The following is an 18,196-nucleotide window of genomic DNA, read 5'->3' on the forward strand; positions in this document are numbered from 1 at the left end:
AAAAAAGGCTTTTTCACTTTGCGTATTTAAAGTTGCCTCTTGCAGTTGCCCCCCACCCTCCTCACCTGCCCCCCTCCTCTCTCCTGTCTCCTGTCACACCTGCACTGTCCCTCCCTGTATTTGCCCCTGGCCTACTTACCCCGCTCTCACATTACCCCGGGCTGCTCCGCGGGCTCATTGTCACCGTGCTGTTATAAGATAGTGGATCCCAGACGCCCAGTCCCAGGGGCCCGCGCTCGAGGCTCTGCCCAGGCCACAGCGCTCCTCTGTGCGGCAGACCCTCCCTCGGCTTCCCTTTCACTGCAGCAGAGGAGGCAGGAGAAAAGACCCGATTGTTTGGAGACAGAGGGATGAATTTGTCTCCTCACAGCAGAAGAAAGGTGCTGTGTCGGCCGGTGGATCGGGTGGTCTCAGGGTGCCCCACTTTCTGACAGTTACAGTGAGAAGAGCAGGGAGTATCAAGGCCATAGACATCAGAAAAAAACCACATATCAACAAAAGCAGAAGAAAGTTGAATTTTGCAAAACAGACAAATATTTTTGGAGGGAATACGCTTTGCCACTCGTCCAAGCAGCTTCTTCAGTTGTGACAGAGCTCTGGCAGGGGGCTCCCTCTAAGTGTCTATACCAGTGCTCCGTCACGACTGAAGAAGCTACTTGGATAAATGACAAAGGATATTCAATATTTTGTCCAGTTGACAGAATTCCAAAGTCTTCTGCTATGGTCCCCACCCGGATGACTGAGGGATTACACAGACACTAATCAGAAATGTTTTCACCTTTGCTCTATTTTTCCGTGGTTAAGATGTAGTGCACTAACAGCTTAATGTTGTCCTTCTTCTAGGCCATAGTCGAAGGAGGACATTTCAAACTGCGGTACGTGAACCACTGGCGATACGCAGGCTTCACGTTGTACTAGGACAGCTCTTTAGTTTGTGGGTTTGCCTCATTGAGAGTTCATTTTATCCACTGTTTTGTCTTCCTTAGGATATTTTTTTGTTTAGACCTAGAGTGGAAATGATGTAATCCACTTTTAGACCTGGTTCAGCCCTCGATTAGACCTTGCATTGTCCTGTTATAGACTTGATTTCGATCTGGTGACACCCTGAAAGCCAAATCTTTACTTTGGTAATGTAAAGTTGACTGGACATTACCTATTTGCAAAAAGAGCCTAGATCACAGTTTTTGAATAACAAGAGTCTTCCTTGTGTAGCTTCCGTCTGCATACTATACTATACTATACTATACTACTATAACCCAACTGGCTCACGTCCAAGAAAAGATCAAATAAATACATTTACCACCCAAGCAATATGATAAAAAATCCCTGTTTGTTGATATATTTAGCCCCTAATCGGCTGCATTATCACCTCTGTGTTATTCGTTTATTGTTGAGAGTACAGTAGTATCGCTCGGCCTCATCTCGCTCTCACTGTCCTGTCCCTCCTTGGAGACTATCCCTTTGTCCCATGGACCCAGGTCTCAGAGGCCTGTCCCCAAACCCAAAGCTCTGTCCCAGTTCAGAACAGAGAGGCCTGTCCCAGCGGAGACACAGCGCAGCACGTCAAAAAGCCTCAAACCCAATGACTTCATACGACATGGTTATCTGCGGAGGTCCCGGGGGAGCAGGGGACTAGATTCAGGTCATGTCATTCCTCTTAAAGGCTCATTGTTCCTTTAAGACAAGCTAATTGTGCTAATTAAAGGTACACTATGGACGTTTTCTGCTGGAGGGTTTGTCGACTGCTTCCATGGAGATGATTTTGCGCTGCTTGGGATGTTGCACAGTGTGGCATTGAACTTTTCCATGGAGACAAGCAAGAGAAGCTACAAGGTATAGATCAGTTTAATACCATACTGTGGAACATTCCAGGCGATGCAATACAGGGACAATTTAGTCTCAGGTGAATATTTGGATCTTGACACAACTTTTATTTTGAATTCATTTAGTTACAGGTGTTTGAACTCTTTAATAATGTGTTTTTACAGATTTGACTTGGGAACTTCATAGAGATTGAAGTTTAATGCCCTATCATGTAACTTTCCATGTAAAGCAACAGCGTCATGAAAGGAAGCGGGAAAGTTACATAGTGCTCCTTTAATACCTGCTTACCTCAAGCTCCATAAATTGCCTTAAAAAGTTTGTATTAACATATTGCGGAGTCCCTGATGTTTTAAAGTCCTAATGGGTCACTTTTGATGGTTCGTGGTCTTTGATGTGTTTTTATCACCCTCTCTCATTTCTACTTTTCCCTTGGATTTTTCATGATGCCTTTAATTGAATTTGCAACAAAAACAAACAGTTTACGTCCTTGCCTAACGCACAAAGGTCGAAGTCATAAATCTCGCTGTTAGCTTGCTAGCTGTGGCTGATTTAGCGTGCCCACCCGCTAACAGCACTTAGCTAAGGCCTTTATCTCTTGTTTTATTGGAGTTTATTGGAGTTTAGTGCGGTGCCATATTGTTAGGGAGGACGGGGTGTCTTAAATGCTCAGTGGGAGGGCCGTGTGAGTGACAGTGTAAGTGCTTCCGGGTTCAAAGGTCAAAGGAGAGGAGAGAGGAGGCTGCATGCTGCACTAGGAATGACCCATCTGAAAAATCAAACCTCATACAATGTGTGGGGAAGCTGGTCCGAAGTGGTCGAAGTAGGAGGCTGACTCAAAAAAGTCCCATTAGACAATTTATTAGCAGCCTTGTGGTACCCCGTGAACAAAAAAATAATACATATTTACAAAAATTAACGGTACTCAACAAAACTAAGCAACAGACCTTAAACCACTTAGGACAAATCCATGTGTTCCCTGGCTACACTGATGTCTCCCTCTCTGTCTAATTAGCCCTGCTTAAATACCCTCCTGCACAGGAGCACCTCCCCCTGGTATAAACCATATCCTCCACAGGTGCTGTGGGTATAACATTAGCCTTATCTTATATTTAAAAGCATCTCTCAGGGCCCAAGTCCCTTAACTAAAGTGTTTAACAAAATAACTAAACTCAAAACAAAATACAGAAGACATTGACATAAAAAAATAAACAAACTTAAACCAGTTCTCCCCTCCACATGGTCTGGTCCATGACCACACCCAAGCCTATAAAAATGGCCGACATAGGGCACGCCCCCTCTTCGTTTGGACCATGTAGAGATGCAGTCAAGTGGCTTGATGTATTAAACTGAACTGACACGTTTAACCAAATAAAAAAAGTTTAAACTAACAAGTGTGTGGTGATTTAACTAATTGAAAAACTAAACAAAACAAACCCGGGCTGGTTCTATTTAGCTTTGTATTGGAAAATTATTGAAAATGAACAAACATGTGAACAAACCAAATTATAATATTAAAAAGGGACAAAGGCCCACTTTGTCACACAATGCTTAGGGACATGAACAGTGATGCTACTTCTGAGGACAATATAGAACTTAAAATGCATGTATTTGTGTGGGGTTAACTTTAGAATATTAGCACCGTAATAAGCAGAGGTGTAAGAAATGTTTATATGTAACATTTGCTTTGCCCCAGATTGTTAAAGCAGGGTCATATAGGGTCAAAATGAGACTATTGTGTGCTGTGTGCATCTAATTGTATATATTTTTTTTTATTATTACCAAACCAGGATGTAAGGCCAGTGGACTGTTTGCAAGTTTACTCGAAACTCTGGAAGTTTTGGAAAAGTGCCTGTAACCTCATAGAATTATTAGGATGCTGTATCAATTAAGAATTACAAACAGGAACAGGCATTGTTTAGTCTTTAATAAAAACTTCACATAAAGAACACATTATGTACATGAGTAAAAAATAATAAAAAATGACAATAATCATAATCATAATCATAATAATCACTGGAGTTGTTTTGTTTTGACTCACACGGTTCCATAATCCTTTCCAAAGCTCAAAATGCTCTGATCCACCTTGTGATGTCATGTAGTGGTAGTTTTCAAGTTTACAGCTCCTTTAACCTTTTGTTCAGTGGAGATTGTCAATTCCAGGGCTGAAATGATCCAAATGATTCTAGTGAAGGTGTATGGAGTTTAAAAATATAATAGAGCACTTCCTGTTTTACCACATGACATCACAAGGTGAAACAGAGTGTTTTCAATTTAAGAGAAGAATGAAAACGTGTGAATGAAACAAAAGCAAACTCCAGATAGTTTTTTGATGAGGAAACAACATTATAACATAGATCAGAAAGTAGCGTAATTTTCATTTTTAAACCATTCTTAAAATCTGTTTATAGGTTTATAGGTTAAATCAGGCATTACCTTAAACTTCTGTTATGTCGATATCTTCTCAAAAATGATGCCAAATGATGCTTTCATAACTCACTATCCTCATTACATCTAGAGCATTTATTTAACTTCTTACGTTTAAAACCATATGAGTCTCTGTATCCTCAGGCTGGTGCTTCAGAGCAAAGGAGATTATGATGTTTTTGATGTTGTATAAACATGAAGAGCCACATCTGCCACAGTTACAGCCTCTTATGACACTGTCCTATCGTAACAGGACTCCACAGGGACAGAAGACATTACAAAACTACAGTGAGGTAATCGGAATGGCCAATTTCAAATGAAAAGTGCGGATTAGGGCTACACATATATCGTTAAAATAGTCATATCCCGCTATTGGCTGATGCAATAGACAAAAATATACCACAAAGTACTCCGTTTTACAGAAGCGTACTGTTTTAAGAAAGGAAAATGGACACACACAGATTGTATTTATGATTTTAAGTTGTACATTAGACTTCGGTTGGTTTTGGTTTAGTCTTTTAAGTTTACCTACTGCCTAGCAAATTCATACAAGATCCAGCCCCAGTGACACTCTCTGTTGCAAACCCGACCAAAAGTGCATTTCAGTGACGAATGTGAAACGAAGGAGCTCATCACTTTGAATAAAATTATATTTCCCTCACCTCAGATTAACAAAGTTGCTCATTGATTCTACAGAAATCTGCAATCTTTTTTTCCTTGTAAACTCCATATTTGTTTTGATACAGATGGACCATGTGTGTCCCTGATTGGCTAGTCCACCTGTCAATCACACCTGTCTGAAAACTTCACCGGTGACCTATTTGTTTGTCCTGCATGTAGACGGGACAAGAGTGGTCTGACAGGTTTTGGGGCAAAGATGATTTGAATTAGTTTGTTTAGCGCGACCACATTTGACTGTGCATGTAAACGTACATGGTGGTGCTGACGAAGAGGATTGAGAAAAAAGTGTATTTTATATTCACACCCTCAAATAGTCACCCTTTGCTTTGTCAAAAAATATGTAACTTTTTTTTCTTTACTACATAATTCCATAAATCTTTCTTCATATATTTGATGTCTTATAAAATCTACAAAGTAAAAGAAAGGAAATAAAGAACACCGAATGAGATGATGAGTCCAGTGACTGGCAGTGTAAATAAGTACAGAGCATGATTTATTTATTTTTTTAACTAAAATGTAATTTTCTTGAGTTTTAGTTGTCCAAATATCATACAAATGCATAGCTAAATAAATATGTAAAAAAGTTTAAAAAAAATATGTAAAAGAGTTAAAAAAAAAAAAAAAAAAGAAAGAAAAAAAATCTAATTAAAATTATAATTATGAATAAAAAAATTTCTTAATGGTCCCTGGATATATGTTCTATTGAATGAACCTAAGCATAAAAATAATCAGTGTATATATTTTGGTAGCTGATTCAATGTTGTAATTCAAAGTCATGTGTGTTTCCCATTCACCAGTGAAACCAAGGCCCATAACTGAGGTTCAATAAAATAAGAAAAATATATCAGCTCATTGTTTTAGTTTATATTTATTTGGACAGGTATAAATGCCGACCAGAGAAAGCACTTCAGCTAAAAATATACTCAGAAGTAGTATAGCAGTATTTAGTGATTGGTTTGATAAAGTAAAGTACAAGGCAGTGAAAATAAATTATCTCAAAAACAATAATTATATATAATAATAAACAGTGCCAAATTAGGACTCGTTCGCTTGGGTTCATAGTATCAATTTCCTTTAAAATCGCCCATATGAGCAAAAAATCCAGCATATTTTAGCATTAAGGGATAGCTCTGCCCCCTATAGTTTCACTTATTTACAATATTCACAGTCATTATAAACTTGTTCGGCACATCTAAGAAGAGGTGGGGGATAGTGACAGAAATGAATATATATTTTTGATAATCCCTATGACAGTTTTCAGATAATATCGCAATCATAAATGTGCTCAGAATTGCCTGTAAATGTGGTTAAGGTTCAAATATCGCACAAAAACATAAGTGCAGAAAGAATATGATGATGTCATACTCTCAGATGGGGAGAGGCAGATTGTTCTATTGATTAGACTGTACTTTGCCATGAAATTAATAAATTCACAAATGTTGAACCTGATCATTTCCATCACTGACTTGCTGTTTTCCAATGAGATCTGCAGTTTAACAATATTCATTTTAGCTGCGTTCCCATCCGTCAGCTCTTTCAGCGGCCATTTTGAATAGTTTTGAATACAAACAATATACTCTATAGTCTACTTTTACATATGTCCAAAACAACATTTGTGATATTATTCAGTTTTTGGTCACATATCTCCCACCTCCACACATAAGCCACACTGAAGCCCGAAACACATGGGCCAACAGTGAGGAGCAGAATAAAGAGGTGCAATAGTCTTTTTTACATAAAGTACATGTGCCTGACCAGGAAGTAGAGCCACTTCCTTTTCCATAGAGTAGGTACCAAATAAGGGCGTTGTGGAGTGGAGCGGTACAATATGAGTCGGGTCAGTTTAGGCAAGTACATAATGAAGACTGGTTGAAAATGAATCATTTTCAAAATCATAATTTGAACTAGGCCTGGCTTGGTAATTACAATATCAATTTATCTTTCAATACACAAAAGCTGGAACAATACATATTTTGGCCTCAATATTTATCGTCTCTACATTTTCTTTGCAGCAATGGGGAGATTTTTTGTTATTTTTGTTATAATATGATACGATCTGAGCTGTAGATAGTTGAATAAGTGAGCACTCTGGCTAATTATTGCTTCATTATGCTATGTATTTATTGCAGCTCAGGACTTTTAATGATTGAAAATCCTGTTTTGTTTCAGTGGTATAAAATAGTTTCAATATTATTGTTTATCGTGATATTCTTCTGTAGCGATATATCATGCATCAAAATGTGATGGGCCTAATTTGAACCATAATTATCAAATTGCCAGGGCTACAAAATATCCATTGGGCCTTATTATGGAAAAAGCTACTGACCTTGTAGTTTAGACATCCACTATACACTATATGTTTTGAAATGTAATTCTTGTAAACAAATGAAATTTAAAAAGTTATGTCAAATGGTAGAGCTCCTAAATGGGGAAAAAAGAAATATGATATGGTTCAAATTTACTCAGTCCTGGTTTAAATCATTAGCATCTGTTTTACAAAAGACAATGTGGTCTTCAGTGGAGAAAACATTGGTTCAATTAGCTGTGTGTTCTTTTAATAAATACTGATTTATAAATATGTAATAATTAATTTTCAGATATATCTTGAAACCAGCTAACCAGTTAGTTTGGTCTACAACTCTAACCAAGATTAAAATCCTGGATTCAAACCATTTCAGTGATCATACACAAACATATAGTGCGTGGAATTGAAACCTACACCTCTTTGCATCTTTCATTACCGCACCAGCACAGCCCTACACTGACCCGACTTGCACCGTTCCACTCAATGTAAATTACCACCATACATTAGCATTAGCAGTGAGAAGGCTCCTCCAGGAAAGCATGTGACTCCCCACAGTGCCACTGGCCTCTGTAACATGGCCCTGCGCACGCATAGTCTTATTGAAGCGCGTCCTTGTGAGGCCCAAGATGTTCATTCACCCCATCGCGGTCACCATGTTGGAGTGGTGTCCGAATGTGGGGTGTATTGGGGTAGGGGTAGGTAGCATGTGTCCTGTATGGCTGAAAGGTGAGGCTAGGTGATGGTGGTGGCCCATTGAGACGTGTCCCGCCAGCGAACCGAAGGGGGCGCTCTTGTCGTGGTGTTGGTGCATGGATTTGGTGAAATCCTCGTAGCTATCGCTGCTGCTGCGCTTGGACTTCTTGGACTTGTTGGACATTTTGCGGTTGCGGGTTTGAATCCCCTCCTTTTTCATCGTGAGTGGTCGGTTCACCTGTGAAGGTAAAATGAGAAAAGAGTTTAGTTATGGGTGAAGTAGAAAATAAAAACAACTATAACTATTTTGAAACTGTGTTAAATATTCACTTTTTAGCAACCGAACTGCCTCAACATCTGTCCTGTGTGTATATTTAGTCCTGATGTAGATGAAATCCTGTCTAGTCCAAGTTTAGTTTTGAGCTTAGTCACATTTTTGTTGTGTGTGTTGGTGTGTGTGTGTGTTGTGTGTGTTTGTGTGTGTGTTTGCGGTCAGTACCGAAAAATGTAGTCTCTCTGTGTTAACATTACATCAAACGCCAATGAATGGAGTTTTCTTTCTTATAGGTGCACTATGTAACTCTCCTGGTGAAAGGTCTGCAACCACCTTGTTTCCATGGAGATTTAACTTATCTATCTCCAAGGAGACAACACCAAGTTACAGGTCAGATCTGTTGAAAGGTCACCCTGCTCACAGTAAGAATGGATGTTTTTCAAGGTATTTTTGCGTGATAAAAATACCCCAAATAAAGTAAATGCAATATTTACAAATTAAATGCCATGGAGACAAGAAAAGTTACATCTTTAAGTACAGTGCATTGACAAAATAAATAGATAAAAAACAGGCAACCTTTTTTTTTCTTCTAATAGCTATTACACAATATATACTTAGATGATTATATGTTATGCAGCAGGCTTGACATTTGATCAACAGTGGCCTTGTTACATAAGACACACCATCCAATAACTGCTGTTGGGTCCAATTCATATCTTTTAAATAAAGTCACTTATGATGAGCACATTATCAACAACAAACTCTTTCACAAGGCATATTACACTACTTATATTACTTATATTATTTATCTGACATGGGTGGTGAAACATACAAAAGTAAAAAATAAAAAATTCCAGTAATTGTTTTGGAGATATGCTATCATCTATCTATCATCTAAGACTGGGAGAGTAATTATTTATAGGCATGTTTAAATTGCAAATTGTCACATTTTTACATAGTGCGTTTCCACTTTCAAGGCACTCAAAGAGCTTTACATCAAGGAACCACTCGCCCATTCACACACCAGTGTACGCAGACACTGGCGGTGAGGTGGGTTAAGTGTCTTGCCCATGGACACACAACAGCATTCATTCATGTGGGAGCTGGAATCGCTCGACCAATGATGTCTACCTCGAGATCAGGAAGCGAACCACCAATCTTCAGATCAGTAGACAAACACTACCAACTGAGCTACTGTCTCCCTGTTTTCATTTTTACACATATGTCTGATAAAATCAACAAAAGTGACTGAATATTGTCATCAGGGCAAACATTAAATCAAGATATTCATTTTGCAACATCACCCAGTGTCACCCCTAACTCATAATAATACAAGCATAAGTAAAACTCTCCCACAACCCACTTTACATCAGCTCTCCTGTTTGTGAACCGTGGCTGCAGACTTTCGGGCGCTATTCTTTCTTATAGAGCCACAGTCCCACCATTGTGATCCACAAGGGGATTTCACCTCAGCCCAGAAACAATAAGGCCATAAGAAAGAAAACATCCAAGTGCCAATGGAGCAGCCACTCAGACCAACCTGCCCTCATCAGCCTGTATATGTGTATGTGATCCCGTGTTTTAATGGGGAAGTGACTGTATCCAAATCCCATGATATGGCATTGTCTTGGCCTATATGTAGATGTGAAATTAGCACTTAAATAAAGAGTTATGTACACACTTCCTTGTCTGACCTCGAGTAGTCCTAATGTACCATAGAATTGGTTGGGACCTTGTTCTAGTAATGGTTTAGTCCTGGTCTAGTCCACATTGAGTTCAGTGTTAAGTCTCAGTTCAGCCCTAATGAACTCCGCTCTTGTTTAGGTCCAGTTTTAGTCCTGGTTTACTTCTGGGCTAGTCCATATTTTGTTCAGTGTTACGTACCAGTTCAGTCCTGAGGATCTGTAGACTTGGCTTGGGCCTTGTTCTAGTCCTGGTTTAGTCCTGGTCTAGTCCACATGCTACCTTCAAAGCCCAGAGCAATACTATAAATGCAGTATTATTGTTGTATAATTTTAGGTTATTTCACCCAGCCCTTGTTACATATTCCTAGTTTTCAAATAGTCAAGAGATTACTATCATACTTTGGGTTCATTGTGACAGTTACATACAATTAACTCAGCGGTCTTGTTTACATAGGTTTCAGTTTCCTGTTATGTGTGAATTTTGAGAACGTTTTCCCTACTCAAATGATATTATATTTAGTTTTAAATTGTTAATCGCTCTGGCAATGGTCCTATCTGAAACCTTTTAATCTGCTGATACTGCATCAGGCTAAATATTCAGAACTGGACTCACGTTGTGCAGTTTGTAGTACAGTCCACAGGCGTTGCACACTGGGTCCCCGTTGGCGTTGCGTCTCCAGAGCGTGGTAGTGGTCGTCTGGCAGTTGGCGCAACACGTCCCTGCTCTCCGTGCCGCAGACTGGGAACAGAGAGAGGCATTCATGAGGGGAAATATAGATACACATCATACAGTGCCAGTCAAGTAGAAATAGGAGTTATTCCAGAAAAATAATCTCACAATTTTTTTTAGAGCCAAGTTTGCGATTTCTAAATTTTTATCAAGATTAGTACTTTTTTTGTATCTGCCATTAGGGGTAATGAAAGCCATCTTCTTCTAATGAGAGTTGACCCTTCACTGTGATTGGTTAACTCCACCTGTCACTCACACAGCATCACAGAGGCTGACCAATAGCCTTATATTGGTCAGCCTCTGTGATGCTGTGTGGGAGGGGAAAAGTGTCGAGCACAAAGCTGCATTTTACGGAATATCACTGAATTAGCGATATGGCAATGTAATCAAAATAGCATATCCTTACATCACAACAACATATTGCCTTGCCCTAATCCCAAGCCTGGAGAAGTGGCTATGACAAACAGGCAAACTAAAGTAGAAAATAAGGGCAAATTAAGGAGAATCACTCTCTACTTGGAACTTTAGGATTTGCTGTGATGATCCAATGAAGTGAAAATAGTGTGTGTGTTTTCAGGTTCTCAACATGTCAATATATAGTTGGTTTCAATGTGTAGATAGCAATCTAGCTAGATTACTTAAATCATTAACTTAAAATTGTAGGAACAGGGTTCCACCGATCCAGCTTTTCCGGTTACGATACCGATACTTTGACTTTAAGTATCTGTCGATACCCGATATTAACCAATACCAGTGTAGGGAGGAAAATGGCCCTCCTTAAAACAGTTAACTTATTACACAAGAGATCCAACTGTGTTATGCAACTGTTATGTATCCTTCAAATAATTACAGAATGGCTTTGTTCAAACATTATCAGATATTCTAAAACTAAATCTGCCTGTAAATAGTCTTATATAGTCTCATCCAAATAAAGGCCCAGTCACAATATCACCTTAACCAATAATCAATATCCAGCAAATTTGTCAGTATCGATATCGGTGCATCCCTATGTAGAATACATGCGTTCACACAATGGTCCAGAAATGGATGCAGCATTTAACCATACAAACACGTTTCTAGTCTCATTAACGCTGTTTGCTCCGTGCGTATCCCAAACTTTCCCATCTGAGCATTAGCTCCGTCTGGAGCGCCTGGCCACCCCAGCGGAGCCCGGGGCTTGTATTGGGGAGGCCGCAAAGGAAGCAGCGCTGCCCCAGGTCGTTTATCTGGACGGGTCAGATATCCGGAGAGGAAACTACTGGAGCGCAGCAGCCACCGAGCTCCAGACGCACGGGACGGGAGCGCAGCGAGCCCGGGCGAGGCGCACGGAAACTCCGCCTGTATCACGACTCTAAACGCGGCTACACGATCTTACGTTTTCACACGAACACAAAGGTAGGGATTTAGGAAGGTATTTAGACGCAACTCATGCACAAACGCAAGCTTATGTGTTAAAGAACAGTTTCACTGGACAGCAACCCACGCGTAAAAACTGCAAAGCCCCTTCCCCCAAAATCACATCAGTTACTTTGATTTATACACAACGTCAACCCGTTTTTATCAAAAAGGTCATTTGAAAATACGTTTGTCCTTATCGTCCTTACCATTCATCATAAGGCACTGGCATTTTTAGGCCAATTTAAAGTCAATTTACTGTTAATTTTTACAAATGTTTGGTAACAATAAAACAATTAAAACTAGCGTTATGTTAAGTAGATTTGCTTTTGTTATATTGCTAAATTAAAGCCAAAAGTGAGAGAAACTTATTTTGTTGCACTTCTGTTGTAGATTTCTGTGGACCCACAATAGGCCTTAATAAAATGTAATTCACATTTGTGTAGCTTTAATTAGAAAGTCAACTGAATGCTCCATTTTACCTTTAGTAGAATCATTATGGCCATTTCACTGAAGAAAGACATATTTTCTATTGAGGGATGGTGTGTGCCTATAGTGGTGCTATCATTGACACCATCACAAGTAGTGCTAATAATGATAACACAGGCAGCACTTGGCTAGCAGCCGGAGCGTAAGGAGTCAGAGGTGAGCGGCCAATCACAATTCCTGGAAACTGATTGAGAAAATATATGTTTCCTGAGATTGTATCTGCAGTCCTCACTTACTAACTCCTCCATTTTATTTACTACTATGGTTTTCTGTTTGTTTAGGCTCTAACCACTCTCTGCTTCTAAGAAAAGTGGCCCATAAAATTGAAAGATATGTTTACTCTTTGCAGGCATTTCACATTTCATAGTATTTATATGCATATTCACTGAGGTCATTTCAATCCAACTTTGTAAATGCAACAACGTATTATGACTTTGACGAATATGTGACAGAATTAAGCAAGTTCAAAAATATAAAAATGTAATTAATTATCATGTTTTTGAGCTCAGGGCTGAATGTCAAAAACATACATTTGTGGACAGATGTGCAAAACCTCTAGAGATGCAAGAAAAACAATATAAAAAAGGTAAACCACAGAACCATGGCACAACCCGATAAGCTTTAGGATCACTACTGTTAAATTATAACACTATGTAGAAATACTTTGGATGAATGCTAAGTTCAGTATTGTGCAACTGTGTTTTGTTTTCCATCTTTATACCTGGATACATCAAACAAGACTATAATTATTTTTTATGGTAATTTATCAATGCATTTTGAATAAGTTAACATACCTACATGCCTAGCTCATTGGTTAAGTACGGTTACGGAGCGTAGACTTGCTATGATCCTGTTCTAGTCCTGGTTTAGCCCAGTTTTAGTCCCAGTTTGGATGTGGTGTGTGTGTAAATAGGAACGCAACAGAAAGAGAAAGAAGTAAAAACAGGCAAGTTTATCTCTTAACTACACTGTGCAATATTCCATGTGAGCTCCCAAAATCAGCCCAGCTGTATACAGGTATTTTGAGCCCATTATGTGTGGCACTCACCAGTCTGCGCTTGGGTTTGATGAGGGGTCTGTTTTGGCCGTTCATTTTGTGGTAAAGTCCGCAGGCGTTACAAAGATAGTGTCCTGTGCTGTCTCTCCTCCACAGCGGGGTCGAAGTGGCTCCACAATTCACACACTCGCGCCCCTCTGACACAAACAGCAAAAACATAATATCAGGCTTTACAGTGAATGAAAAATGTATTAGGGTAAAACTGTTATCACAGCAGTGCTGAATATAACTATTATTGCTATTTTAAATATCTGTCGCTTAGTGAGTATCGTGGCTCCACAGGTCACACACTCACGCCCCTCTGAAACAAAAAGGCAAAAACATAACACTATGCTATAGGCTAACAGCATTCAAATATGCCATAACTGATAGGCAGACTTATACTTAATAATAAGGCTTTTAATAATTTTCTTTAATTTTAGATGAGTGACATGATTAATACTGGAGTTCTCTTTCTTTTAATGTAGTTTCTTTGAAAAATGGGTTAAGGGCTGAGATGAGGGGGCACAGTCTATTTGCTGGTTAGATGTTGTATTAGTTCTATTGAACTATTGAGGTCATAGTTGTTGTAATATTGGACAATAGAAATTTGAAAAGACTTTCAAAGTTTCAAAGGGAAAGTTTGAACATAATGGACGCCATTTTGATGACTAAAAAAATAGGTTGATTGTAAAGTTATTAAAGCCCTAATACTTCCTAACGTTTGACTTGTTTCACTTGAAACCCATGGATCTTCAAGCATTTTTAAATAACGATTTTCAATAATTGTAAATATTTAAGTTTCGGTTTTAAATTACCTTTATCACAATCACAACATCGCTTAAACCAAGTGTTCATAGTTACCAAGAAAATGTAAATACGAAATTCTATGTACAAGGGGAACATGCAGTATTTTGATCAACAGGGTACAGGGTGAATAAACACTGTGTCAGTAGTACTCTAGTTTGTAAGTTTGTTTTGTTATGGCCATTGCAAAAGGCTGAATGTGTTTAAGTGAACAAGGAATAACATGTCAACACTACAGTAAGGACACAAAGTGAAGATTTTAGAGGTAGTGTCAGATTGCTCCTTTAAAATCGCAAACTGATACGTGAGACTGGAAAAAAGGAAGAAAAGTGCAACCTCTCTTTTATAAACGACTTAAAAGAAAAAACATAAAGGAACAATATGACAAGACGGAGATGGTCAAGCAAGATTAGACAAATATGGACTGTATAAACAATAATAAAACTGAACAAAAATATCTTAAACTGGCCAGCTCTGAACCAGATCTAAACAAACCATAACAAGAGCAAAAACCGGGATTGAACCAAGTCTAACAAGCACTAACGACCGCTACTTGCAAATTGTAAAATCTATCCATGGTTTCAGAATGATGAGAAATTAGGACCATTGCGTTACCATAGCAATTAACAATTTAAAACCAAATATTCAATCTTTTGAATGGGGAAAAAGTCCTCAAAATGTTGCAATAAAAAGGAAACTGAGACCAAAGAAAAAATATAGAACTAAACCATGACAAGCTTTTAAACAGGTCTTCATTGGGACAACATTAAAATATATTTGCAATATATTCTTATGAGTGTGTCTTTTTTGCAGCTAAGATGTGACATAAAATTGCCTCATTTAGCCTATATTTGTTATCAGTGTCACAATCTCAATCCAGTTAAAAGGCCTAAATCTTGTGTAGTGTAATCAAATAACCAATCAGGACACGTATTAATGCCGAGAGTAACAGAGGAGCCAACCCAGGCCTAAATACTGAGGTTTTGGCTCTGAGTGCTGGGATCTTCCTTTCACACTCCCTGGTCCCAGTCCACAGCTCTATTCTACAGCCCTAATTACACAGTCACGCCGAACAAAAGAGGATTAGAAAAATGTCTGTCACTGAGGCCCTACACTGAATGAAAAATGCATTAGGGTAATATTGTTATCATAGCGGCGCTGAATTAGACATGCTATTACTATTTTATATATCTGTCTTTTAGAGAGTATTGGGCTTGAGAACACACTAACTTATTAGTTATTTTCAGGTTTCTTATCTTTAAATAGGCTTGTATTTTTTTAGTGGTTCAGGTAAATAAAATACAATGCTATCCTGTTTTATAATAGGAAGTTTAGTCAATTGTGGCTTTTAAACGTTTTCTCAACTAAGACTACCAGGCATTTATATTTATTGCATACAAGACTATTTTTAAGCTGCAATAGAAAAATATTCTGTTAATTCTACATATAGTCCTATTTAAAATCACAAAATTTGTTATAATTTTTGCTCATTATTGAAATCAAAATAATTTCTTTACCATCAAAATTAGAGAAAGTTTAGTCCTTGTATATTGTAATAGTATTGTTGTGTGACACCTTTGTCTTAAACGTCTGTGTAGATTACAAAAGTGGTTGGAGGTGCAGAACATATCATTCAAAACATAAGGTAATTAATTGTATTGTTATAATTAAATGTATTTTTGATTACAGCAATAATTGATATCACAAATTCGATTAATTGCACAGCTTTACTTTCCATTGCGACACTCACCGGTGCAGGAGCGTGTTTTGCTCTTGTTTTTGGTCGTGAACGATGCTCCGAGGAAGTTTCCAGCGTTGAACAGACTGCCGTAGTCGGGCGTGGAGAGCGAGTAAGGCGGGTACGTAGGTATGTGCTGGTGCGCCCGCAGTGATCCAGAGCTCTCCACCTTCATACTCCCCTCGATGTGGTACTTCAGCTGCTCTTTTTCATCCATCCTGGCCGTGGATGAAGAGGGAGAGGCGGCTCCAGGGTCCGGGGACACATCCTTCGGTGGTGTCGGGGGGAAGGTGTACAGAGACGGCGGGGTGAGGGACGGCGCTGATACCGAGTTGGAGTTGCTGCTGCACGGGTAGACTGCTGAGAGGCCCCCGGGGGATGCAGAGCCCGCTGGATTGTGCAGGCTGGGCTTACTGAACGGACTCACCGCCCAAGGATTGTGGGGGTGGTGGGCTGAGAGAGCTGCTTTGCCTCCATCCAGCCACGAAATCCCCGGACTGTGGAGGAGATGGGGTCGGCAAACCTGGCCCCCCGTAAGGCGAGCTGTCACGGTAAAACAGACACGTGGATTAGCATTTTTTTTTTAAACATAAAAATGCAATCATATCATATTTACTACACACAGTTTAGTGAGTGAATTTACACTACAAAAAACAAACAAATATTTTTTACAACATTATTACAGTTTGACAGCTGTAAATTAAAGTTGTTTGCTAGCTTAAGCCAGGTAAACATTAGCCGAGCCGTTATTTTTCTAACCTAGCTTGAGGCTAATTTGAACAACAAAACATGGATGATATTTTGTTATTATATATTTTTGTGCACATTTTTACCGTTTTTCCCACTACATAACATTTTAGTGTTTTTTATCAGACATATACTCAGTCATGCTTAGTTTAAAACTCATATAAATAGCTAAAACAAAGTCAAATGTTGAGAATTAGCGTGGGGTCTCTTTGCGCCTGTATATTTATTTACCATGTTAGCCTATTTTTAGCCTACTTTTATGACATTTCTTTCACAACTCGCCAATCCACACACGAATACTTTGATCATGACTGGCAAACAAACATTTATAAAGTAGATATTGTTGTAAATATCCTGTTATTTGTACAGCGGTGGACTAAAAACGACCAAAACACTGCTGTGGTCCCCTTCTCCATGCATATCCCCGCTGTCTCTTACCGTGCGCAGGGCTGTAGGACATGCGGGCCCGGGAGTTGTGGTAGTAGGGGTTTCCTTGTGAGTCCAGGTGGTTAAAGAAAACATCCACCTCATCCGGAGGCAGCAGTGGGGTCGTGGGCTCCATGTAGTTGTGTCCCAGGCCGGGGTGATGGGAGTCCGGGTGCTGTCCATTCAACACGGCCGGGTGGTGCATCCATCGGGGCTGTTCGGATACATCCATGACTGCGCAGCTACGCCTGATCGTAAACTTTGCGATATCCACAAATCAATGGCGAAGTTAAGTTTGTCCAGTGTGCGTTACAAGACTTCTGCAAGCGTCCATTTATAACACGAAGTAAAGGCTGCGTGGACGAAGTTGACGAAGTTAAATTCCGTGCGTTTCTTTGGGGCTGTCACTGGAAACCTGCAACAAGCAAACATCAAATTAATATTTTAAAAGTGGAGGGCAAGACCTACTATCTTTTTTCTAGTAAGTAAGAGTCCCTAACAGTCCAGATCAAGTGATAAAACCAATCCAACCAAAATAAAGCAACGGTAATAATGCCCAAAACTACAAAAAATCCTCTGCAAGAAGAACCAAAAACCTGCCTTGCATCCGTGTGACATGCGCACGGTTCGCTGCAGACTGTCTCCTCTTCTGTGTCTCTTTCTGGTGATGTGTGTCCTCTTTGCTCCTCGGTGCTGGTTTGTCAGACTCCTGTCCGTCCACTGGGACTTAAAGCAACACGTAACCGCGCTGTGGCTGAGGCTGACAGCAGGGCAGGCGCTTGTCAAGCCCGTGGGAGGAGCCTGCACTTCGGCCTGGCCTCAACCAATGGGACCGCGCCTCTGCAAAAGATCACTGGCTGTACACACAGTCCTAATCCTATATTTTGATACTTTTCATGTGTAGGTTGGAATGTGTTTGAGAACAACTTTAAATAGTGTTTA

The 18,196-nt window shown here is 39.4% G+C and overlaps 1 protein-coding gene across 1 annotated transcript; it reads right to left on the reverse strand.

The window, feature by feature from the left end:
* Window positions 1-5,788: 5,788 nt before the first annotated feature.
* On the reverse strand, window positions 5,789-17,669 carry gata2b (GATA binding protein 2b). The gene is made up of 5 exons (XM_033967205.2): window positions 17,267-17,669; window positions 16,094-16,624; window positions 13,549-13,694; window positions 10,500-10,625; window positions 5,789-8,165 (listed from the first exon to the last, which is right to left on the reverse strand). The coding sequence occupies exons 1-5, from the start codon at window positions 17,484-17,486 to the stop codon at window positions 7,869-7,871; spliced, it is 1,320 nt and encodes a 439-aa protein (XP_033823096.1). The 5' UTR covers window positions 17,487-17,669; the 3' UTR covers window positions 5,789-7,868.
* Window positions 17,670-18,196: the final 527 nt, after the last annotated feature.

Source organism: Periophthalmus magnuspinnatus, chromosome 5, assembly GCF_009829125.3.
Source record: "Periophthalmus magnuspinnatus isolate fPerMag1 chromosome 5, fPerMag1.2.pri, whole genome shotgun sequence".
In the NCBI taxonomy this organism is placed as follows: Eukaryota; Metazoa; Chordata; class Actinopteri; order Gobiiformes; family Gobiidae; genus Periophthalmus; species Periophthalmus magnuspinnatus.